Here is a 24,704-nt window from a genome sequence, read left to right as displayed (position 1 = left end):
CAAAGAGAAGAAGAGTAATGACTCTGGAAGGTGAACCAGGAGAACTACTAGAAACTGCGCTGCTTACCATAAAGCTGGGCGGACCTAACCGGGGAGAAGTAGTGCCGAGGGAACTCTGTGATCCTACCTCTGTTGGTGTTTGGCGGCTAGTGGCTGAGGGCGGCTGATGTTACTGGTGAGGGATCCAGAGCGAGCCTCCTCGGAAGTGGGTGACAGATGGATTGACCAGAGTGAGGGAAGAACCAGTAGAATCCGGGAGGGGGAATCTCAGGCCCCGCTGGGTAACATCCAGGGAGTATGAGGAGAGCGCCAGAGCAAAATCTGAGTGAGAGAATTCTGAAGAGCTGATTCTCCGGACGAGACGTCAAGGCAGGTGAGTGCATCCGAGCACCAAAAAACCGTGACAAAACAGGTAGATCCATAATTAGTCAAAGTTCAAAGACGAAAAACTCATAAGCATGTTTCCAGGAGTTTGGTCAGAGGCCACGTCGTACCACGACTGGTTTAAGGCTCTGGCGTCTTCCATCTGTCAGCGCTCTGCTTAAGAAGCCAAAGGAAGCCGCCTGCAAAGAGCTGCAGGTGTGGGCCACGCCCCCTCAGCCAACTAGACACACCTGAGGAGCAGAGTTAGAGCAGGACAACACAGAGAACCCTGACACAGTTAACATCTGTTTAGCTTGTTGGGAATCTATGACTGTGAAAATATTTTCCAGTATGCTCATTGTGGTATGACATCTTTCCACAACACGTTAAAGGAAAATTACTAAGAAAAACTAGACAGAACAGAACCTAATTTCAGATAATCCAAACCAAACATTTGAGCTTTGACCTGGAATGGCCCTGACCTCAAACCTATTGCAAAACACTTTTCAGTCCACTCCAAATTAAAAACTTGTCAAGTCCATGATTTCAAAGTCCTGGGTCGATATAACATTCATGCAGATGATGACGACACTCAGCCAAAGATAAAAAAAAAAAAAAAGCTGTGGGTAGAAATTACATAAACTGACTAATGGATAGGACAGTTGTATGTGTGTGTATATATATATATATATATATATATATATATATATATATATATATATATATATTGCAATTAATAGATGATAGGAAGAAAACTGGAATGATGTTCACACATGTTGGAAAGTGACATATATTGTGTCTTTTATTTTGCTCTTCTGTACCTAAATAAAATCTCACTTTGTAAAACACAGAATTTGAGCATCTAAATTTTTGAAGGTTGTTATAGTTTAGTGGTTGTATGGGTGGCTTGTGAAGGTGTAGGAATGAAGGCTCAAAGCAGAACAGGCTAGAAAAAGACTGAATAGATGAATGAAAGGCGGGTGGGCTGTTAAAATAGCAAGGTGGTACACAGAGTCGCCGGGGGAACTCTGGAAATAAGAGAGCAGAAGGCAGCATGAAAGTGGACCTGGAGCACAGCAGATATACAGCTTCAATCTGAAGGCACAACAAGATGAAACAAAGAGCCAAACAAAAAGCACTCGGAGGCCTTAATGTTAGAAGGAGCAAGACTGCCGGGAGTTACTAGTGAAAAGGGTTTAAACACTGTGTGCCGCTGGCAGGAAGGCAGGCAGAGAGGGGACACAAACTCACGGTCCAGGGACAGAGACAAACACATCAAAGAAACAAAGAGCTTGAACAAGTGTTACCTGTAGCCAAAGCTTAACTGTGGCATGTCTCCACATTTACATAGCACAGCATTTTACGCATTTATTTTACAAACAGTGTTGAAGATACAAATGGGAGTTTTAATTTTATGAACTGAATGTTCCCTCTGTTTTTTAAAATATATGTTTTATTAACTAGCAAAAAAAAAAGTTTTACAGTAAACCCGGAATAATTTTCTTATATCGAACATAAAGTTTTTATTTGCATAATCAAGCCAACATACAGGATATATTTATACAATTAAATAGTTTTCTTTTTTGCTAACTCAGCTTTTCTAGTGTTACAGAGGTTTGCAGAAGTCTTCATCCATTGTGAACCTTTCAAATTATTTCACTGAATAATCACAAACCTCTTGGGATTTAATGTGACAGAACAAAACCTAGTAATTATCTTTGAAATAAAAGGAAAATTATAAAAACATTTTAAGTTTGGTGTCAACTCTCCCAATCAAAATAAGTTGTAATTGCAGCTGAAAATATTCTATCTGCCGCAACTTTGCACATATAAAGGCTAAACATTTTGCTGATTCTTCTTTGAGTAACAGCTCAAGCTCAGTCAGACTGCAAAGAAACTTTCTGGGAGCATCAATTTCAAGTCTTGCAACTTCTTGTCGTGGGCTTGGTATATTTAGGGTGCTGTGCAATGTTAAATTGCCTCTATAGATAGTATTTTAAATGCAGAACAAACATTTTGTTTTATTCTAAGAGCAGAATGCCTATCACCTGTGTCCCCAACACTGCAAATTGAGGTTTTTATGGCTTTCTTTTAACAAAATGCTGTCTTCTTGTAACTCTAAAATCCAGATTTATGGGATGCAAAATAGGAGTTTCTTTTCAAGATACCTCAGCAGTGGATGTCTGCAGTTCTCCCAGAGTTACTTAGGCCTCTTCGGCAGATTCTTTAGCTAAAGCTCTCCTGGCCCAACCTGTCAGTTTAGGAGGACCACCATGTCTTGGTAGGCTCACAGTTGTTCCATACTGATCCCATTTACAGAGTAAGCTTTGAACAGATGTTCAATGTTTGCAATTTTTTACCATAACCAAACCCTGCCTTTAAAGGCATACTATGCAACATTTTTCAGTTAATGAATGTGTTCCATACCGTTTTGGATGATTAAATGAGTCATTTCAGGTCAAACTAAGGTTTTCTCGGCCGCCCTGGTGGTCAGTGGGGGAAATACCGTACTTGCAATTGCAGGAGCCCTCGGCCCGAACCAACAGGCTCAGAAGTCTCGTGTGCATCGCGAGAGTCGGTCTTGCTTTACGGCGAGAACTGCTACACGCCCCCAGTGAAAGGCATGCTAGTTGCTCAGCAGGACCGAGCGCAATGGCAATATTTGTGCAGTTATTATGGCGGAACCAGCGAGAAAACAGCGAAAGCCCATGTCGGAGCAGGCAAGAAAGAGGAAAAGGGCCCTGGACAGAGAGAGGAGTCGTACACGGGTGAACATCGGGCAAGCTTTTTCAGAATGGTGAGAGCTAAAAGAAAAAGAAGGCTGCAAGGCTGACGCAGACCTCGCGTTTCTGCTGATGCGATTGTAAGTAACATTGGAATGGTTTCTCTCTCTGTGTGTGCAGGGTTTCCCGCAGGAATGTGCTTTGGCGAGGATGGTGAATTGAGGGGGCGACAAGTTTTGCGCGGAGCGGGGGGTGGGGGGGACGTATCCATGTGTTTTTGCCCTGCCATTCACTATATGCATGTGCAAAAGCAACAACAAAGAACCGCGTGTTAACGTCAAATAAACATGCAAGCATATCGAGTTTTTTTTTTTTTTTTTGGAATGTTGGCGAGGCGGTAGCGTGAGTTTGGCGAGGCGGCTGCCTCGCCAACATAGCGCTGCGGGAAGCCCTGATGTTCGTACTTTCACTGTGTTAGTCATTGATTGTACTGCCGTTTTTTTTTTACTTTTCGTTGCGTTCGCCTGTCTGCTAAACTCAAAACAACCGCGCCTGGCTTGACGGAGAAACCAGAAGAACAGCTGAGCATCTTTATGACAGTGCACTTTTACTTTCACCCTCTTGGGGGAGCCTCGCTGGAAAATCAACCCCGGTTGCATAGTATACCTTTAATTTCTCCACAACTTCCTTCTTGTGGCGTTCTTTGGTTTTCAAGATCCTGTTTGTTCAACAATGTTCTTTTTCAGACCTTGGAAAGCTAGATTTTCACTGAGATTATGCTGGTGAAGATTCTCAGTCATCCAGGTCATGGTCATTCCAAAGAAAGTAAAAAACAAAGCAGAAAAACATTTCGCTTCCTCTCCAGGAAGCTTTCTGAATTCAAAAAGTCTGGAGTAATGATGAGTACCAAGCTTTATACTACTGCCCAACAAAGGCCTGTAATGGCTTAGATAACATGCAAATTCAACCGAAACAGGTCTACCCCTTAGTAATGGGCGGTCGTTGAAGTCATTAAGACAGCAGATTAACCCGAAACTGGTCCACTCCTCTGTAACGAGGAGTCGTTAGATTATATACAACTGGACTCTGTTTTTTAGAGGATGTAAAGGATTTTTAGTGTATTATTTCCCTTCTGCATTACAACTATGCACTGCTTTGTCTTTGTCTGTAACAAAATTCCTAAAAAATATATTTAACTTTGTGGATGTAATGTCAAAAAAATATAAGGAAAATTTGTGGAAGATGAATACGCATCCAAGATTGTACTGTGTTAAAACTTCCTTGACACCCACTGTGCAAACTTGAGCTCTTCATTGACCACTATGGTAAAAAACAAATAAATTGCAAAGGATTTTGAAAGCCATACTTTAAGAAGTGTTAGAAATTGATCAGTATTTTTCTTGAATGGAAATCTAGATTCTATTAGTTTCTTTATAGAAGAGAGAGCGAACAGAAAATGATAGCCTTGATAAAGCTGACTAAGGTGAAGTCTAACTGAGTCTGGTCAAACAAGGTCTGTGGTTGAAAAGATTAGATCAGATTGGCTGATTCGGTTGGTTAACTGTGTGATTGCTAACATACCTGTGGAGTAGTTACTTTCAAACAGGGACATAAGAGAGATATTAAATTGTCTGCAAAATCAATATACTTTTACACTCAATTTATATACAGAAAATATGTGCTGCAAAAAAAAAATCACACAACATTAAATTAAACCCCAGTAAAAAAACAGGTGGATAAAAGAAGAAGGAATCATTTATTTGAACAATCATTTCATTCTATACATGTGTGTGTGTGTAGATACATTAAAGGCATGAATGTTGTGTTCATCTGGGGCCTTTAATTAGTTATTTAATATGATCTTTTTCAGTTATAGAACAATAGTGCATCATGATAAAAGTCAATCTTAGATGGATGAGAAACCCAGCAATTCAAGAAACTATAAAAATGCCATGAACTGGAAATTGATGGAAAACTTGTTTTCCTGTCCAAAGTAAATTGCTATGTTTTTGGTTGAAGAAGGACCCCAATGCAGAAAAACCAGCAAGTGTTGCTTTTAATAATACAATTAGATCAAATGTTATAACAGACATGGTGAACATGGCAGGCAAACAAACCATGAGGATGAATGATGGAACAAAATATGGCAGAGTAACAAAGCAACAGGAAACATGATGATGATAATAATAATAATAATAATACATTTTATTTCAAGCGCCTTTCAAAACACGCAAGGTCACTGTACAGGTAAAAACAATAAGTGGTAAAAGCAACATCATCATAATTAAAAGAAACAACACAAACTACACACAGGAAAGTAATATAAAATCTTAATGAAAAGGTAATCTTGAACATGTGGGTTTTGAGTTTAGATTTGAACAAGGGTAAAGACACGGTATTGCAGGGTCTTTACCCTTGCAATACACTCTGATTTTTTAAAAGTTTGTAAAATGGAGAAATCAATGTATTTTCCACAAATATTGTTCTAGGCCAATGGAAATGTGGACATTTGTTGATCATATGGAGTCTAAACATTTCAGTTTGGTAAAAATCCAGGCGATTTTGAACTGTATACAAGACATTCAAATTTACATGTACAAGACTATAAAGTTATTTTTTTTTTCTCTAAAACCGTTTTATCAATGACTATGAAAATAATCAAGTGCTTAGAGAAGGCACTCTTGGAGATCCGTTGATATTTTCAGAACCGTTGATTTTTTAAGGATTTATTTCGCATTAGGTACCAACATATTAAAAAAAGAATTTTCAGAAAATGATGTTGGCTGACACCTGCTGGTGAACTACCATTTAACATCTGTTAATGGTTTTAGAGATAATTTTAGTGCCACCAAAGATTATATATATAAAAAAAAGCCCGTTTTTGGATTTCGCCAATTCATTTTCCATTTTCTCCTTCGGATTAAAAGATAAAGACGGTTTCACGGCTGGCCCGGAAGTGCATGAAAACATTTCAAAATAAAAGCATTGATGTAACATAATGGAAGCCTGAAGAAAAAAAATAAAGTGTAGAGATGTCTTTTTTTTTTTTTTTATTCAAGACAGTTTTACGTTGCAACATGATAGTTTATTGTAGAGACGTGAGTTTTATTACATTATGTGTTTTTAGTGGAACAAAAGACAATCACATGCTGTAAACCAAAAATATAGAAGCAAAGTTTATTTTTCTCATCAAGCAAAACCCATCAAGCAAAAACCACCTTCACTATAGGATTACTGTCTATATGTGTCTTGATTTTAGTGAACAGTACATATTTTTGAAGCCAACTGTCACGATTTGTTTTTGGATGAACCCGGACACAACACGCACACACAGAGTAAATTTTAAGAAAGTTTATTGCAGGTGGTGGATGGTGATGACATGTAGAGCCAGAGTCTGATCACAGGCGGAGAAGAAGGATGCAGGGGCTGGCTGGCAGGTTCAGAGCCGAGACCAAGATGGGAGGACAGGGGCAGTCAGACATGATGTGAGTGATGGAAGACTTGTAGCGGATCCACAGCACGGCAGAGACCCCACAGCACGGCAGAGACCCCACAGCACGGCAGAGACCCCACAGCACGGCAGAGACCCCACAGCACGGCAGAGACCCCACAGCACGGCAGAGACCCACAGCACAACACTGAGTCAGCCAGAGCGCAGCAGCAGGAGTCCACAGTTCGGCACCGGGTCAATCAGAGCTTGATAACAGAACTAACCTTGAATGAGAAGCAGAGGTGGCAGGGTTCCAAAAGGCAAACAAGCAGACAGGCATAGAGAGGGTGTTGAATGATGACGGACCGGCAAAGAAGTGACAGCAGAGTGAGGCTTAAGTAGGGAGGCTGGCAGGTGAAGTGAGTCTGGCTAATTAGTGGCTGGCAGGTGTGACTAACTGTAGTAGAAGGCTGAGTGGGAGTGGTAAGAGGAAACAGAACTAACCATAACAAAAGCCAGAACCTAACTAAACCCAGACAGGAGGAAGAACTGAACAATAGTAAATAAAAACCCAAATCAAAACTAGACCCTGACACTAACAGAGAAATAAAGATTTTTTTATTGATTTAATTGATTTATCTTCACTCACAAATAAATACAAATACTGCCACGGGGATAGAGTGCCTCATATATTTCCTATTTGTCATACAAAAGATGCTAATTAAAAAGTTAAACTGTTCCCTGTCTGGGCTAGAAAAGCATCTATAGCGGCTTTCACAGGAGTTCCTCAGTGTTTTTTCTCTCCACGATGGAAATTTTTGATTACATTTTTACTAAACAAGAGTTACAATCTCCCTTATTGAATAGCCTATAGATGGAGATTCTTATTCATAAGAAAACTGAGGTCCAATCTAAGCAATAGCTAGATACGCTGCATTGCCTATCTTTTCTAAGTCTGTTTTAGAAAGTGCAAATTTTGGCTCATTTGCTGAAAAAAATCGATCCAGAAAGCTGGTCCTGTGCTGTGGATCCTCTACTGGAACCGCTGAGCTGATTGTCCAGAAAAGAAAGCTGCATAAGCTGCCGAAGATAACTTCACTCCTCTCCAAAACACAGTGAAGAATCAACAGAGCAAGGGACTTCTTCGTGTTCTTTAGGATGAAAGCTCCAGAAGATCCTTCCTGCCAGCAGCTCACGTTCTTCTACTCTATTTTCGATAGATTTTTTTATATATTTAAATTTCCCTTAAGGTACTAAGAATTTTCCATATTAATTTTGGATTGAAATGTTGCATATTTGTGGTTATTTTACATATTTCTGTGAGACCAAGTGGTTAATATTTTATTGAAGTGTTACACTATTTACTTAAACAACTTTTTATACCAAATCCCCACAAGGTGACGTTATACTACTGACAAGAATGTCATTTTAAACATTCAGCGGATTTAAAAATAAGTTAATCTGTAAGTTGCACGTGTCCCAGCAAACACGTCCAGGTGGGCCCATATGGGCCTCACCTGGGCTAGATGGGCTTCACCTGGGCATGGGCTCAGAGTGGGCTCTGTTGCTGGGACCCATGTGGGAAACCCATCTACTGCCCACAAGACTCATGTGGGCAGGAAATGGGCTAGACCAAGCATGGGCAATAGGTGGGCTCCAGTTGGGCACCCTTTACAAATTCAAAATCTGTCAAATCAGACATGTTATATGTTTCAACAAATTAAATTAATTATTTCAATTTACATCATTTAACTCATTTCACAACCCCCCTTTCAGTGAAGCGGATGAAAAATTTTAATTTCCAATTTCATCGTAAAATTTTAATGCAATGAAAGACCAATATGTTTTGTTACCTGATGGGTAAATTTCATATTCATAAGATGAAGTTTTTAATGTCCCTTCCCTTCCTGTTTTTACACAGGAATTGTGCTTAAAATTGATGTAAAAAAGATGTATTTTGTTATTTTATGTGTAGCTTAATGATTTTTGTACACTAATTTTCTATTGTCCTGTTTAGTTAATTCTGTTCTAACATCTTACAACTATATGCCATGTCGTGGATTAAGTAGCTTTTAAGAGATTTATAAATACCCATGTTTTACTAAAGTATTTTGCAAATGTAAGGCAAATGCTAAGAATTTAAACAGCACAATAAAAGTTAGTTGTTTGAGTATTCCAGTTTGTTTATTAATATAAATTTCCCCAAAACAGTGTTTTAGTGTAATCAGTAATTAGTAATTATTGGTTTTATAAAGTATTTTATTTGAGGCCTTTACAAACAAACTTTACAGCGGAAAAAAAATAAATGACCACAATTCTTAATTCAGTCACTAGGGGGCGGTGAACATGAGACAAGGGAACGTTCATTATTTTCACATTTTAATAATTTTACAACTAAATTAGTTTGTGGAAAACACCCAAGCTGACTAAATAAGGGTGAAAATGGTCCGAAACAGGACTAGACCAGGTCAAACATCTGTCAAACTAAACGTTTTAGCAATAGCAAAACAGTTCCAACAGTTATATTTCAACCAGGAAGTGGATGATATCACTAGGCTTAGCCGGAAGTTGGCAGGCGCCATCTTGTGCACACTTTACTCTGGTTCGGCGCCGAAGACGTTATTTTTAACAGTGCAGTGGAGACTGTGTGTTTCGGGCAACATACAGGTAAGAATATCCCTGTACTTCTAATAAATACAGTTTTTTTTGGAAAGTAACTAGTGAAGAGGGCAGGAACTAGCTAGGTTTAAATTTCCTACTGCAGACACCAAGCTTCGGCAAGTTTCAACAACATAACTTTCACATGGTTTCGAGAATGCAAGAGGTTTGAAAGTAACAACAGCAGCAACAACAAAAAAAGCCACAGCTTAAAGTGACCCCGACTGCAACATTTTTAACGTGTGTTAATGGCGTTAATGTTTTTTTCCCCCGCAGCGCTCTCCGCGCTTTTTCCCCCTCAACGCTTTGACCTGCGCTTACTGTTGCCAAGCAGCTTTCATGCGACTTTGGGCTTATTTTTTCTAGTTGCGGGTTGCTGGGTTTTTTTTGTTTTTTTTTTCTGAAAGTGAAGTCGCTTATTTTGGACTCTAAACGAAGTGACGATACCACCCTAGATACAGTGCATATAACCAGCTGAAATATCCCTGTTCCTTATAATGCAACCATTAGCTTATCACAGTCACTCTGTGACTCAAATTAGACTGAGAAAACAAATCTAGCTTTACTTTGCATGGACTTAGATTACATCAGTGATTAATGACAGAAACAAATGTGATGTTAGCTGTTGTGATGTTAGTCGTTCATGTTGTAATAGCTGTTCTGTTTAGGACTGTTATGTTGTTATTATCTCTACTTGCAAAAAAGCTATTATGCGGTTTATTTGTAGCTGTTGATGTTGTTTGGAGGCCTAGGAATGAGTGGGCTGGAAGGTCTATTTTGGACAAGGGTGCTAGTGCAAAGCATTAAGTCTCAAGACTAATGCTATCTTTAAAATAGTGTAGTGATTATATTGAAGGCTTGTCTTGCAGAAGGAGCAGATCAGCCACATTACTAAAACATTTTTCTTTTCTTTTTTCTTTTTTTAGGAATAATGGAGACTTCAGACCGAACAAAAAGGAAGAAAATATTGGCAGGGACCCCAAACCTGACTGGGCAACATACAAGTTGGCTGTCAGGAGAAAAGCAGGTAGTGTGACTGTCTGTTTTAATATATGTTAATATGTTGGTGTCGTCTCCCATGACCACACACTGACAGTCTATGGAAACACTGATGTCTATGTTATATAATTATATGCACAAATGTATCACCTGTTGTACAAAACATATTGTGTTGTATTTTCTTTACCCAACTGTTTTTACAATACTTTAATTCACTGCACGGTAATAAATGAATTGTCTGATGGTGCTTGTATATTTTACAGGTCTAGGAGAGTGATTCTGTCCAAACCATGGCACAGTGTGGCAACAGTGGCGACACCCTTTCTTTTATCCCAGAGAGTTTCAATTCAATTCAATTCAATTCAATTTTATTTATATAGCGACAAATCATGAAACATGTCATCTCAAGGCACTTTACAAAGTCAAGTTCAATCATATTATACAGATTGGGTCAGATTATACAGATTGGTCAAAAATGTCCTATATAAGGAAACCAGTTGATTGCATCAAAGTCCCGATGCAATCAACTAACTCCCTAACTGTCTTTAGGTTTCCCCCTAAAGACAGTTAGGGAGGTCGAAGTAATGGAGGAAAAACTGTCTGACCAAAGCTTCATGTCTGAACTGGTATGTATGTAAAGTCTAGGCTAGTGAAATTAAATTCAGTTTTATTGGGGGGCTGGCAGTAGATCTGATCTGAGCTGCAACAAATCATCAATAAATTAAACAGTAATCAATTATTCAATTAATTGCCAACTATAGTTTTCTTAAAGCAAAATAGTCCTAATTCTATGATTTCAGCTTCATAAATAAGAATATCTCGGTCTTCTTTGTTCATTCATGGCCATAAACCGAGTATCTCTTTGTTTTGTGGACAGAACAAGTGATTTGGGAAGCACCGATATATTTCAAAATGTTTTAACATTTTATTATTATAGCAACCAATCGATTAATTGTTGAAATAATCAACAATTATACATTAATCTATATTGATAGATTAATCAACAATGAAAATAATCTAGATCCAGAGTTTGTCTTTTTGTCAGGTTTACTCCAGTGGCTATAAGATGATTTAGCTGGGGGTGCGCTCGTGGCATAGCTGGTAGCGCGACCCATGTTTGGAGGCCTTTGGTCTGACCCGCGGTCCTTTGCCGCATGTCTCTCCCCTTTCTCCACCCCTTTTCTGTCAGTCTACTGTCAATAAAAGCGAGCCATTAAAAGCTGCAAAAAAATTAAAAATGATTTAACTTTGTACTGACTTTGTTCCCCCTTAGGTCACAGCAGTGGCAGACATTGGAGGGAGCACTGTGGATGAGGCCACACGACGCATGATGGTCTTCACCATGGACCATGACCTGTCAAGGCAGTATAACTTTGTGGGCCGGAATGGAAAGCAGGAATTCAGGACTTTAAAGCTGTTTGAAGTCATATTTGGTAAGGGCATGATGCATAATAATAACTGTAATATAGTTGATAGGGTTAAGTTTATTAACCCTTTATTCTGGAAAGAAAATCAACACAAACAAGTTTTAGACTCTTCTCAAAGAAAAGAGGGCAGAAGGGCCATCTGCGCTGGCTACCTTCTGTCTCTTTGCCTTTATTATCAGACATCAAAGAAAGGGCAGGAGGGGTCAGGAATTCACAACATGGGTGTAAAGGACAAGGGGGAGTTTCACAACATGGGGTTGGTACACCAGGAGGTGTAAGATTAACACATATAGCAAGAGACTCCTTGTCTAGGCCTGTGTGAAGTTAAAACTGTAATGATTCTGGCACTGGAGCTGATCCATTTCCCCTTTTTACTCACCTGCTCAGTCTCCACCTCTCTGCAATTAAACGTTACTGGCTCCACCTGTCTCCAGCTGCATAAAAGCCCCGTCAATCTCAGTCTCCAGTGCCAGAACGTCTCTAGCCTTTTGCCGAGCACCTTCAAGCCTGTTAGTTTATTCCTGCCTGTCTGTTGCCGACCTGACCTGTCTTCTGTTTTCCCGAGCCTGCCGAAGCCCTCTCTGGTCCTGTCTGTCCGATACATGTCTGTCTGGAAACCCTTCCCCCTGGACTGTCTCCCCGTGTGCCGAACCTGGACCGAACCTGAACCCGACCTCGGATATCCCTGTTGCTGGATCTTTGGCCCCAACGTTAATGAACCCGGACTGTCATTGGATTTACGCCCCTGGGTTACCCCATACGGACTCTGCCTGCTGGCCTCAACTGCCTGCGGACGCCTCTTATCTCCAGAACCACCTTCCCCGAACAATCCAGCCCGCAATCAGGTTAGTGATCCAGCTTTGCTGTTTTCTCACGTCTGCCCCGCTGGTCACTAACCTGTTCCCTTGTCTCCAGGAGATTGCCGGCCGGTAAGACGCAAGCAGAGCGTCCCGAGAGCCACACTTCCCCTCTCCTTTAAATAAACAAACCTCGTAACGCCACTGACCTGTTTTCGGGTAGTTTTTGGGTCCGACTCCTGTTCATTACAAAAACAGTAGAACAGTCCTTAATAAAAAGATAAATAGAAAATGATTACATTCACATTTCTTCTAACAATAGTAACTTTTGTTGAGAGAAATTTATACTCATTTATTGTGATCATAGTGACCATAACATATATTTCCTGCAGGAGCTTTAAAGAAGAACACCTTAACCAGCCAGATCACCAGAAAGGATGTGGAGAGTGCAGCTTCGAAATGGCTGATCTGATCAAGGGACAGGGGAGCCAATAGACAGGCCAGACAGGTCCCTCCTTCTCCCACTAGATCCACTTCTTGCTCAGCGGAAGAAAATTTGTTATGGGACCATTTTTTTTCCTGTTCCATTTTTTTTCTTGATGTATAACACTTTCATAACTGGTTATACTGGTTATTATAATCTGTTTCATATTGTGTGTGCCTGTGTATTATGCATCTGATTTAATCTGTAAAATACTATTATTGCTTTTAAGCTTGATTAATGGCATGGCATTTTTATTTTATATAGTGGATAGAGGCAACTCACAGTTGATTGCATCAAAGTCTTGACAAGCAGCATTCACAAAAAATTATACATAATACAGTAATAAAACAAAATAAGAACCTACTCCTAAATTAAATAGCCTGTAATAATAAAGGCTAGCCTGGGTACAGTGTAGGACATAAGGACCCATAATCAGCCCAGGGTCCAGTGTGGGTCCAATGTGGGAGAAAACTGGGTTGCCCATATGAAACCCACCCTCAGGCCACCATGGAACCCCCATTCAAAAATAGCTGGGCAGCCCAGCTGGGGCCCACTCACTGGCCCACATCCAACCCGCATGGGCCCCTCATGGGTGTGTTGTGGCAGGGAGACTTAGAAAAGATAGGCAATGCAACTGATCTAGCTATTGGTTAGACTGGATCTCAGTTGTCTTATGAATAAGAATCTCCATCTATAGGCTATTCAGTAAGGGAGATTGTAACTCTTGTTTAGTAAAAATGTAATCAAAAATTTCCATTGTGGAGAGAGAAAACACTGAGGAACTCCTGTGAAAGCCGCTATAGATGCTTTTCTAGCCCAGACAGGGAACAGTTTAACTTTTTAATTAGCATCTTTTGTATGACAAATAGGAAATATATGAGGCACTCTATCCACGTGGCAGTATTTGTATTTATTTGTGAGTGAAGATAAATCAATTCAATCAATAAAAAAATCTTTATTTCTCTGTTAGCTTCAAAAATATGTACTGTTCACTAAAATCAAGACACATATAAACAGTAATCCTATAGTGAAGGTGGGTTTTGCTTGATGGGTTTTGCTTGATGAGAAAAATAAACTTTGCTTCTATATTTTTTTGGTTTACAGCATGTGATTGTCTTTTGTGTTTTATGTTCCACTAATAAAACACACAATAATGTAATAAAACTTATGTCTTTACAATAAACTATCATGTTGCAACGTAAAAATGTCCTTTTTTTTATTCAAAAGGCATCTCTACGCTTCATTATTTTTTTTTCTTCAGGCTTCCATTATGTTACATCGATGCTTTTATTTTGAAATGTTTTCATGCACTTCCAGGCCAGCCGTGAAACCGTCTTCATCGTTTAATCCGAAGGAGAAAATGGAAAATGAATTGGCGAAATCCAAAAACGGGCTGTTTTTCTCATTAAATTTTTCTGGTTTTTCATTTCTAAATTGTAGTGACAGGAAAGAAAAACACGGCTTTGTTTTCCATTTTTGGAGGTGTTGGTCCTGGTGGGTGGTTGGCTGGCGGGCCCTGTGGCCCCCTTCTCTGGGTGGGGCTTTCAAGGAGCGGGGGTACCTATTGGAGTCAGTAGGGGAGCTGGCTCCCTGGGATGGCTCCCCAGTCCTTTGCTTCCCATCCCCGGACTCCTCCCTCTGCCTGCTTCATCACGCCGCCACACATGTAGGTCCTGGGGGAGAGGGCGTTACTGGAGGTTGCCACTTTTTGGTGACGTCCCTCTCCCCAATTTTATCATGCATTTCAGACACTTTTACTCCAAACATTTTCATAACGCACACTCATGTAGGCCATGGTATGGGGGTGGGGGTGGGGGTGGGGGGGGAGACGTCTGGGGGGAGGGGCTTATGTTGTGTGAGCCTCGCCTCGGACGGCTCCCTTCACCTCCTCCCGCACTTAGACATTGAGGGTTCTGGGCAGTCACACGGAGGGGGTGCGCTGGCACCAGCTTCCTTCCGGAGGAGGGGGGCTGTGCCGTGCACCCTCTTCGGCACTCCCAGTTTTAAACACACTTGAGAACAACATGCAACAACACAACATCTGAGTGGGCAAAGGTAGAATCGGGGGTCTTTTGCACACCCTCATTCTCCGATTGCGGCAAGGAGTTTGGGGCCTGGAGGAGGTGCGAGCCACTGTGTCCGGGGTCTTGGCGGGGGGCTGCTGTGGGTAGTCAGCGGTTTGCCAGGTCTGGGGCTGACGCCTCCGCTCCCCCCAGGAGGAGTGGGGGGCAGGGGTGGCTAGGGTAAGATGGGGGAGGGAGGGGGTTTATTAGGTATTTAGGGGGTGAGGGGGGTTCTGGCTGGGTGGCCCGTACGGGTTGTGTTGGCCCCCCCTCTTTGGGGGGCCTGGTCCGGGGGCGGGGCCGGGGGTCGGGCACAAGCAGTCGTATAGTTAAATTGGGGTGACCCCCCCCCCCCTCTTGTGAGTGTTGGATGCGACTGTTATGTGGAAATGTGTGTACAGCGTCTTTTTTTCTTTTTTCCTTTTTTTTGGCAAATCTGTGTGTGGTGAGTGGGGCACTAGGGAGGGATGGTGTGAATGAGTTTTACTTTTTTTTTTTTCCAGGTGTGGGTACGGTCCGCTCCCTCTCCCAAGAACATCTCAAGTCTCCAATAGGTGCGGAGCCCATCCCCCCACGTCCTGCCCTCCTCCGCTGCGCTGGCAGGCGCCTTGGCCCTCTGGCGCATTGGTGGGCCTCGGGTTTGGGGCGGGTTCCCGGGTGTGCGCCGGCCCATTCCAGGCGGCTGCTTCGCGGGGCCTGGCCCCCCGGGGGGCAGCCGGGCCCCCCACCGCGGTTGCGGGCGCCCCTGGGGCCTCTGGCCCTCAGGGCTCATGGCCGGGACCACTTCAACGGGGCTGGCTGCCGGCAGAGCCCACGGGCTCGTCCCTGCGGTTCTTGGGGGCGTCGACATTGCGGTGGCTGGGGGATTTCCTCGGGGTCGTCTCTCCTCTTTCCTTGGGGGGGGGGGGTTGCAGATATCCTGTGTCGGCCCCTCCTGGGTGCCCTGCTTTAAGGGCCCCTTTGGGAGTCCGGGGTTATGGGTCCCCTGACTCCTGTCTCTGTGCTCGGGGAAGGCGGGCCTTTGGTTCTCCACAACCACTATTGAGCTATTTCCTTCTGGATAATTTTCACTTAAACTAGTGCACTCTCACAAACTCCCACAGGTGCTGGGTCCCAGGTATTAAATGTTCACTTATATACAGAAAGCCTGTGATTTATTTATTTATTTATGTTCTTTCACTTCCTTTTTTCAAGTATCACATTACACATGTCAGCTTAAATAATAATACATATGATTTAGCAATGGCATCAAGGTGTTATTCGATTGTATCTGTTGCTTTATGTCTGTTGGTTGTGCTGTTCTTTTTGCATCTCTTTCCAGGTGATGGAGCAGACGGAGAACGTTTTATCATTCTCTCCCTTTTATCTTTTCTTTCTTTAGCCTCTTCTCTTTCTTTTTTTTCTCTTCTTGTTCTTCCTTTACTCTCCCATTGTAGTGCCAATATAATTTGAAATTCTCCCTGCAGGAATCACAATAAAGCTATTTACATGCATAAATCAAGCGGAGCATTATGGTGAAAGCTGAAAGCTCCACTTGTGAAAGCAAAATCTGTCGAGCTCTATCTGGCATTGAGACATCAATTCCTATTGCCACATTGCTAGACACTGGGAAAAAAAAAGTGAAAATGAAGGCGTAACTTGTAACGTTGAATTTGTGACTCACAGCAGCAGATTTGTACAGTTGTAAATTATTGATTCGTATTTGTGTAGAGGGGAAAAAAATTATTTGAATAGGTGTAAAAAAATGTGTACTTGTAATTTCTTTTTTAATTCTACAAATACAAAACTTAGAATTTAACTCCCTCTACAACTTCAAATTCACGCTTACAATGCACAAATCCTATTGGAACAAGAATACCTTCATAGAAAGTGTTTGAAGTTTGCCCAAAAGAGTGTATGATTCAAAAACATAGTTTACCGAACTAAGAATTTGGTTTTAAGAATGGGTTTTGGTGTTTTAGCAATTGTGAAAACCCTAATACACTTTTGGAGTAATTTAGGCAGGCCAACTCCTGGAAATGTTTTCCATTTTGAATAAAATTTAGTTTAATCATAGTCTCAAGACAAAATCTGATTAATATACAGTGAACAGTTAATTTTATGTTCTCTTTAACTGCGCAGCAATTCCTTTGCTATCCCTAAACCATGCATGTGGTGACAGCAGAAAGGAGAGCTTGCATTTAAAAGGGGAAAAAAGGTTCCAGCAGGACCTGGCACAGTGTGAGAAGCCATCTGCTGCAAGTGACTTGGGGTTGGAGAAGATATAGTATGCAAGCAAGCATGCACACGCGGCCTGAGAGAGAGAGAGAGAGAGAGAGAGAGAGAGAGAGAGAGAGAGAGAGAGAGAGAGAGAGAGAGAGAGAGAGAGAGCGAGAGAGAGAGAGCTCGTAGAGGAGAGAGAGAGAGATGAGGAGTTCCTATAGATATCTATTCTCCGCGCTCCTCTTCGGATTTCCTATCGCGAGTCAGAATTATTTAGGAGTATGTCTGGCAGCTGGGGCTCCTTCAGTATCATAATCTACGAAGATAAACATGTAGTATATCCTCAGAGCAAGTGGTAAAATCATGACAGTATATTACAGTGTTAGCCAAAGCAATTGCTCCCCTTTATTTGTATTGTCTAGGAGAGAGGGATAAACACAGAGACAGGGCTATATTATCGAAAACATGAAGGTATTGACAACAGCGGCTCAGCTCCAAGACGGTGACAGAGAAAACCAGGTGTAACTTCTATGAAGAGGAAAAACAAAGAGAACATAAAGGTAATGTCAGCAATGACTTCGGATAATGCATTGACAGACAATACTGTGATTGACTGTATCAAAAGCAGTACTGAGATCTAACAGTAGAAACAGGTACAAACCCATCATCTGAAGCCATGAGAAAATCATTGGTGACTTTCACCAGTGCTGTAATAGAGTCAAAAACCTGTCTGAAAGCCCATAAGGGTCTAAAATCCTTATACATGTAACCCTTTCCAGATTGACGTCAATGACTCTGTTTCTCTTTTCTTTTTTTTGTCCAGACATAATGTGTTGGTTTTTTTTTTAGATATTTTAGAGTGCTTCATGTTGTCAGGCAGGTACTTTATAAGTAGTTTATTGATCTTATAGAACTGACTGTAATTAGGCATGGGTGTGGCTAGTGAAACTCTCAAAAATATTGTTATCAACAAAGGGGCAATAACTTTTTCAATCCAGGACAGCTTGGTTTAGATAACATTTTACATTAAGTAAATAATTACTTGAAATTTGCTTGATGTATTACTCTGGTCAACTTTCTCTGACATTACAATTTGTTGAAACATTTAAAGGGATTAGGGATATATGAAAAAAAATCTGTGAGGGAAATACTTGTCCAGGGCATCACAGAAAGTATCAAAAACAAACCAAAATTTGCTACTACTTTGCATACTTGATAGCAATCATTTAAAGTATCCGCACTGCTGTCATTCTGCAGTGAGTCAGCTTAAGGGATAACAAATTAACTCATCTAAAATAAGGTTGTGTTGTAGTAAACATCTCAATTTCACAGGGGTGAAACAAACAATGCTGAACATGTCCAAGAACTAAAATGAAAGCAGCAGCATGTGTCAGTGACTGTGTTCTGAACAATTCTGTTTCTTCAGGGCTATAATTAGCCAACACACACCAACGAGCCCCACAACAGGCAGCATGAACTGACCCCCACCATCTGTCTACTCCCTAGTATACAGTCCTGCATAAACGTACTGTCACACATGCAGATAAACACCTTCAGGTTTTAATGCCAAGTGTGGCCCACGGACCTCCCGGGCAAACCCAGGTGGACTTGTTAAGCTTTCTGGCCCGAGGGCTCTTGTGTACACATTCACTGGGGCATACACACCCTATTGCTGGAATTGTAAAGCTGTTGTTGGATGTATATATTGTATATGGTAAGAAGGGTTATCAACGACTTGCTGCAGGAGCAGATAGCCATGGGGAGTCTTTTTAATAAGCTTGAGTTGTGTGTGTGTGTGTGTGTGTGTGTGTGTGTGTGTGTGTGTGTGTGTGTGTGTGTGTGTGTGGGTGTGTTGTAAAAAGGCATAAAAAGACGTTTCATTGTCAAACTGCTTCAGTAGTTGTGAAAGATCCAAATGAACTCCACAAAGTTGCCACCTTTCCACTTTGTGTCAAAACTCTTGTGGTTGTTACTCAGTTGATATATAAGCTTCAGCATATTACTTTTTACTTTTTCTTTATTTTCTCCACATCTTTACACAAATAGAAGACAGAACTGTTTGACCTGAGATGCTAGGCCAGTTAGTTCTGATGAAGAAGAATTGATCCACATGCAGGCAAACGATGACCCAAGCTGACTTGAATCACTGCTACTGTTGTGGAGAAACAGTGACGTGTTAAAAAATTTCCCAACCCAGCACGTTTTGCATATTTTGTTGCGAAACAGCCATAAACATTTGTAAGTTCAGTAGTATAGTATAATTTCAATGAAGGAAGGTGTTTAAAAAAAGTTTTTGGGTTTTTTCTTTTAGTTAAAAATGCTAACTGTATAGACATTTCTTTCAAATTCTCTATCATGCACTCCTTACTTGCATAAAATACAAAGGAAATTCACAGATGTTAGTTGTTATGACACAACAAAATGGGAAAAAGTGTGCTGATGCTTGTGTAAGCTTCTGTACATGCCTTCTCTTCTGCTGCAGTACAGTGAACTCTCAGATAAAGTCTGGTGAATGGCTCCCGACCACACGTGTAAAATAAGCAAAATAATTCACTGCAACATCTTTGGTTGGTTTTGTCAAATCTCTCTTAGTCTCAGAGCCTTGCTCAGTTTTCCTGTAAAAACATTTTTTTTTGTTCTTCCACAAACGTCATGACATGGTCATGACATGGTGACAGAAGTCTGGGATCATTCTGGGCGGGTTTCTGGCTTGTTGATGGTGTTGGAGGTTCAGAGAGCACCCTCCTTTCTGTTCCTAGAAACCTGCAGCGTCAGGGTGAATATAACGGTGCTGTTGTCCTCACTGCCTATTAGACTGGCAGACTGACAGTGCAGCCTAGTGGTAAAGAAACAGAGCCTCACACATCAACACACTGCAGATAAGGAATGAAACATCAACAGAGCATAACTCCGTTTGACTGAATGCAACATGCCTCCCTCTGCTTCACCCTGCTGGTGCCTTCCATGCTGTGGTCTTTGACTTGCACAAAGGCATGCATGATGCTCTTCTGTAAATGCTGTGGAGGAGCCGTTATACTGTCACACAGAAAGCCCCTGTGTGCCCAGGCCTGTGGAGGGGGGGGGGCGGCACATGGCTCTGCCTCCATTTGGGCTTGACACTCATCTTAACTAAGCTCTATCTTCTTCATGATGCAGGCCAGCTGCACGTGCTTTCACACTCAACATTCATGTACGGTCATTATGGATGAGGACGTCCATAAATCAAGTCCGTTAGCCAACGCTCACAGGCGGTCAGCCTCAGTCCAACACTCAGCTAGCTAGGAGACCCCTGATTTATTTAACATCACTAATTAGGAGTTTGTACATATTAGAGCACAGAAACATGTTGGTGAGACAAACGTTATTATTATTATTATTATTATTATTATTATTATTATTATTATTATTATTATTATTATTATCCATCCATCCATCCATCCATCCATCCATCCATCCATCCATTTTCTGACCTGCTTATTCCCTCATGGGGTCACGGGGGTTGCTGGTGCCTATCTCCATCGTTCACTGGGCGAGAGTATTATTATTATTATTGTTATTATTATTATTGTTATTATTATTATTGTTAATATTATTGGTGTTGTAAATATTAGTACTGTAATAACAATATAGATATGCATGAATAAAAACATGCAGTATTAGATCTCAAAAATTTGAATATTCTTTTCCTTCCACTCATGAATAAATCATAGCACAAACTTTTATTATCATTATTCTTTATTTCTAAGTTTATCAGCATAGAATAATTTAAAAGAATGGAAAAATAAAGAATGATTTTAATCTCCATTGAGACATGTATGAGTTATGCTTGCTCTAGAAAGACGATTACTAGATTATTAGAATGTTTAAATACAAATGAGATCAATAGGAAATAATGTAAAGGTACGTGTAAATAAATAATTTGGTTCAAATTAATTAATTATTATTATTATTATTATTATTATTATAAATATGTTTGGTCCCTGTTGCAGCTTGTCTAGAGCTCTATGAGACATCCCATAATTCAGTATGGCTTTTGTTGCATTCTGTTAGTTTTACATCTGTAAACATCATTTGCACCGCATTAATGAAATGCAGATTTTGGGTAGTAATGGAAGAAAGTCTCAATTCCAGCTTTAATGAAGCTGATTTAGTGTGTGTGTGTTTTAGTGGTGAAGAGGGGGTGATGGTGCACAGATCCTACTGCGCTGCAGTGGTCCGTGAAGGTGTTTATGTGTGTTTATGAGTGTGACAGGAGAAACAACAATTGATCAGAACAGGTTCATTGATCTGTTCAGTGGATGAATAGATCACACACACACACACACACACACACACACACACACACACACACACACACACACACACACACACACACACACACACACACACACACACATTTAACGGTATATTGAGTCAGTCCGCTTAGCCTGAGCACAGGTGAGCTTTCTACATGAACGCAGATTACCGATGATTGCCGTGCAGGTATGATGCTGTTTTGGGTTCATCCGTCAGTCAGTTATTTGCCACCGGGTAGGTGAGTGTGTGTGTGTGTGTGTGTGTGTGTGTGTGTGTGTGTGTGTGTGTGTGTGTGTGTGTGTGTGTGTGTGTGTGTGTGTGTGTGTGTGTGTGTGTGGGGGAGAGCAGAGCCAATGACAAATGAGGGTAAATAACAGAGAACTCATGACCCAGAGAGATAAGCGGAGAATGAGAGTTGGCCAGGCAGGTGGGATGGAGAAGGTGTGGTGACCTCGCAAGTGTTTCGCGTGCCGCGCAGCTCTGATTGGATACTGTGACTCCCCTCTCCCCTCCCACACCCCCCACCGGAGGATTGTCGAAAGTCTGCGTACGGGAGTGCACGCACGCGCGCGCGCACGCGCGGAGGAGCCGGCAGACTGGAGCGAGGCGAGGAGGCATCTTCTAAGTCCAACTCCAATGAGCTCGCAGCCAGACGCTGTCATCCACGCACGCACCCTCTGCTCCACGCTCCTTCAGCCGTGTGACACGAGGAGCAGCAGACAGAGGCAGGAGCGGGGAAATAGCCAGAGAGAGGGGGACACAGGCAGAGGGAGACTGGCGGAGTGTGAGGGACAACCATGGCTTCAGATGCGGGGCTGGCTGTGATGCTGCTGTGGACTATATCACTCCAGGCTGTGGGCGCCGCGGGGACCAGCAGCAACCAAGGTAAGACTGGATCATTTGAATAACAGCTCAGTGATCCTCTGAAGTGTGTTTGTGTGTCTGAAGCCAGAGCATGGCAGCCAAGTTTGCTCTGAACAACTTTAAAGACGTCTGTCTCTGCGTGTCTGCGTGTCTGCGTGTCTGCGTCCTGGAACTGCTTGTATTTTGGAGATGGCGTGTCCGCGCCAGACGCGGCGCATGTGTCTCTGCTGTGTGCTGGCTTAGGCAGTGACGTGGGACAGTGTCTCCCACAACTTCTCCGAGGACATCCTCCTCCTGTATTTCCCCGGTGTTTTCTGCTCATATGCAGTCTTTTTGAAAAACTCCCCGATGTTCCTCCACCCTCCTGCCCTGCATCTTTCCACCCGGAGACGGAAAACACAAAGTCCCCTGACATCTGCTATTATTGCATTCAGTTCAGCTTCAAGAGTCTGTTCTCAGAAGGCCTGCAGCAGCAACATCCAGTTCAGCATCACTTAAAGACTCAGAGACAAAGTTCAGTCCTCGGTTCAGATGTCTGTGGGAGAACAGTATAAGGTTCAAGCTCTCAAAAACTTTTGAATTTATTTGAACTGTTTTCCACATCTAAATAAGTTAGAGAGAAATAGGAAAATTGGTAATAGAAAATGTTTGACTTTCCAGAATTCTTCATTCCATTGTCTAAAATCATATATATATATATATATATATATATATATATATATATATATATATATATATATATATATATATATATGCATATTTAGGCAACTCAAAGACCAGAAATACATTCACCCTCATTCAAAAATCAAAAAATGAGACAAAGTAACTTGTTTTTTATTTTATTTATTTATTTTTGGAACCCGTCGTTCTTAAATATTTTTCTTTCTGGTTATTTTCATGAACAAAGTAAAGGCCAAAATGTATTTACTACATCTATTTTACTACAACTTTACAAGATTGAGTTTAGAAATGGAAGTGGCTATATTTGAAACAGGATTAAACAATCCAAATTTTAGACATCCATCCAATAGAAGTGAAACAGCGTTTGACCAAATTGCTGAACTGTCGGCCAATTTGGTATTGGATTGTTTCAAAATTTGTGGAAATCACAACCCCAAACTAGGTTGATTTTTGTACTCAAATCTGGAGATTGACATAAAAATTGTTGGCCAAATCTAAGGAAATTGCGTCCCAAAATAAATGTGCATAACCTTGGGTGAATGCTGCTCCTCCTGTATTAAAAAGAGTCACAGCAGAGAGCTGAGGCCACCTCAGGTCAGGCAAAGAGTGAGTTTCAGATCATCAGCAAAATCACATTAGATTTTTCCTCTGTGAAATTTTGTTTCCTTGGTCTGTCACTACTCTTTTTTTTAAATAAAAATCATTTAAAATATCCAATTAATCCATATATAAATGAATCCTATCCCCTTCAAGTTAACGACTTTGAAAGGCGATTCTCTTCGAGACAAAGTGAGCTGTGTCGTAATGAGTCTGAAGATAATGACTTATCTTGGAGTTATCCTGAGTTTAATTCACACTCCGTCGTTTATCCGCAGGTCTGAGACCAGCGAGCGGTCAACTGAAACCATTGCTCTCCTCTGCATCCAATAGTTTGAACTAAAATGCTTCCTTTGTACCGTCATCTGATGGCAAACTGTGTAAAGAACGGCATAATATCTGGAAACAAGACCACTAACTTAGTAACTTAACTAAGCCAGGGTTTTCGTCATAACTACTTTGGTCATTTTTAGCCTTCGTAAAAATATCCTTTCAAGAATGGACTTCCAGCTTAAACAGAATCTTGTGACTGTTAAGAAGTTTGCGTTGAAAATGAGTTCAGGCAGAACTTGAAATTCAGAAGAAGTTATTTCACCATATTTCAACATACTTTTCTCTGTTAAAAACAACTTCAAATGCAGCAGTGATCTCTTTTTGACCCCACACAATTCAACATTAATTTAATTTCAGCTTTATCTAAAATAACAGAAGCAAGCAAGACATTAGGAAATATCTGCTTTTGTTATGTTTAGAATATGGGAAAACTATGAGTCCTGATGAGGGCCCAAAAAAAAAAAAAATCATAGATTTAAAAAGATTGAAAATTGTTTTAAAAAATGATTTACAAAAAATAAGTCCGTCTCCAGAGAGGAAATATTCAAAAAAATGTTCTTTGCTTTGCTTTGCTTCAGCTGAAAGCGATCTTTGAATGCATAAAAAGGATTTAGTTTCCAGCAGATGGAAGAGTTTGTCTTTGGAATGATGAAGAGGCTGAAATTTAGCGGCTCAGAGCCGAAGTTCTGCCACAGCCGTGAGGCGCTGCACAACGGGCGGCCGTTCCAACGCCCTGACAGTGGATGAACTGAGGGTCTGTACAGAGCACATGATAGCAGGCGAGGCC

At 41.2% G+C, this 24,704-nt stretch overlaps 2 protein-coding genes across 5 annotated transcripts in view; both read left to right on the top strand.

Annotated features, from left to right (window-relative positions):
• The first annotated feature begins 281 nt into the window (after nucleotides 1–281).
• Nucleotides 282–13,955, top strand: LOC118567096. The gene is made up of 7 exons (XM_036151201.1): nucleotides 282–373; nucleotides 10,101–10,201; nucleotides 10,437–10,512; nucleotides 10,723–10,799; nucleotides 11,447–11,606; nucleotides 12,166–12,445; nucleotides 12,516–13,955. The coding sequence occupies exons 3-7, from the start codon at nucleotides 10,464–10,466 to the stop codon at nucleotides 12,577–12,579; spliced, it is 630 nt and encodes a 209-aa protein (XP_036007094.1). The 5' UTR covers nucleotides 282–373; nucleotides 10,101–10,201; nucleotides 10,437–10,463; the 3' UTR covers nucleotides 12,580–13,955.
• A 7,915-nt stretch (nucleotides 13,956–21,870) lies between these two features.
• The window catches only part of epha8 (eph receptor A8), a 348,864-nt gene continuing 346,030 nt past the window's right edge, over nucleotides 21,871–24,704 (top strand). For 2 of the 4 annotated variants that reach the window (XM_036151370.1, XM_036151369.1), the window contains exon 1: nucleotides 21,871–22,327. In XM_036151370.1, the coding sequence (XP_036007263.1) occupies nucleotides 22,240–22,327 (88 nt within the window). In that variant the 5' untranslated portion in view covers nucleotides 21,871–22,239. The remainder of the gene's footprint in view (nucleotides 22,328–24,704) is intronic. The other 2 variants (XM_036151372.1, XM_036151371.1) reach the window with 1 other exon arrangement.

Source organism: Fundulus heteroclitus, chromosome 20 (genome assembly GCF_011125445.2).
Source record: "Fundulus heteroclitus isolate FHET01 chromosome 20, MU-UCD_Fhet_4.1, whole genome shotgun sequence".
Classification (NCBI taxonomy): Eukaryota; Metazoa; Chordata; class Actinopteri; order Cyprinodontiformes; family Fundulidae; genus Fundulus; species Fundulus heteroclitus.
Note: the sequence above shows the minus strand (reverse complement) of the source record. Positions and strands in the feature narration are given on the sequence as shown.

Coding starts and splice junctions, on each gene's coding strand:
- LOC118567096 (XM_036151201.1), top strand. CDS start 10,464: ATGGCACAGTGTGGCAACAGTGGCGACACCCTTTCTTTTATCCCAGAG. Junction 10,513..10,722: donor CCTTTCTTTTATCCCAGAGA/GTTTCAATTCAA, acceptor AACTGTCTTTAG/GTTTCCCCCTAAAGACAGTT. Junction 10,800..11,446: donor AAAGCTTCATGTCTGAACTG/GTATGTATGTAA, acceptor GTTCCCCCTTAG/GTCACAGCAGTGGCAGACAT.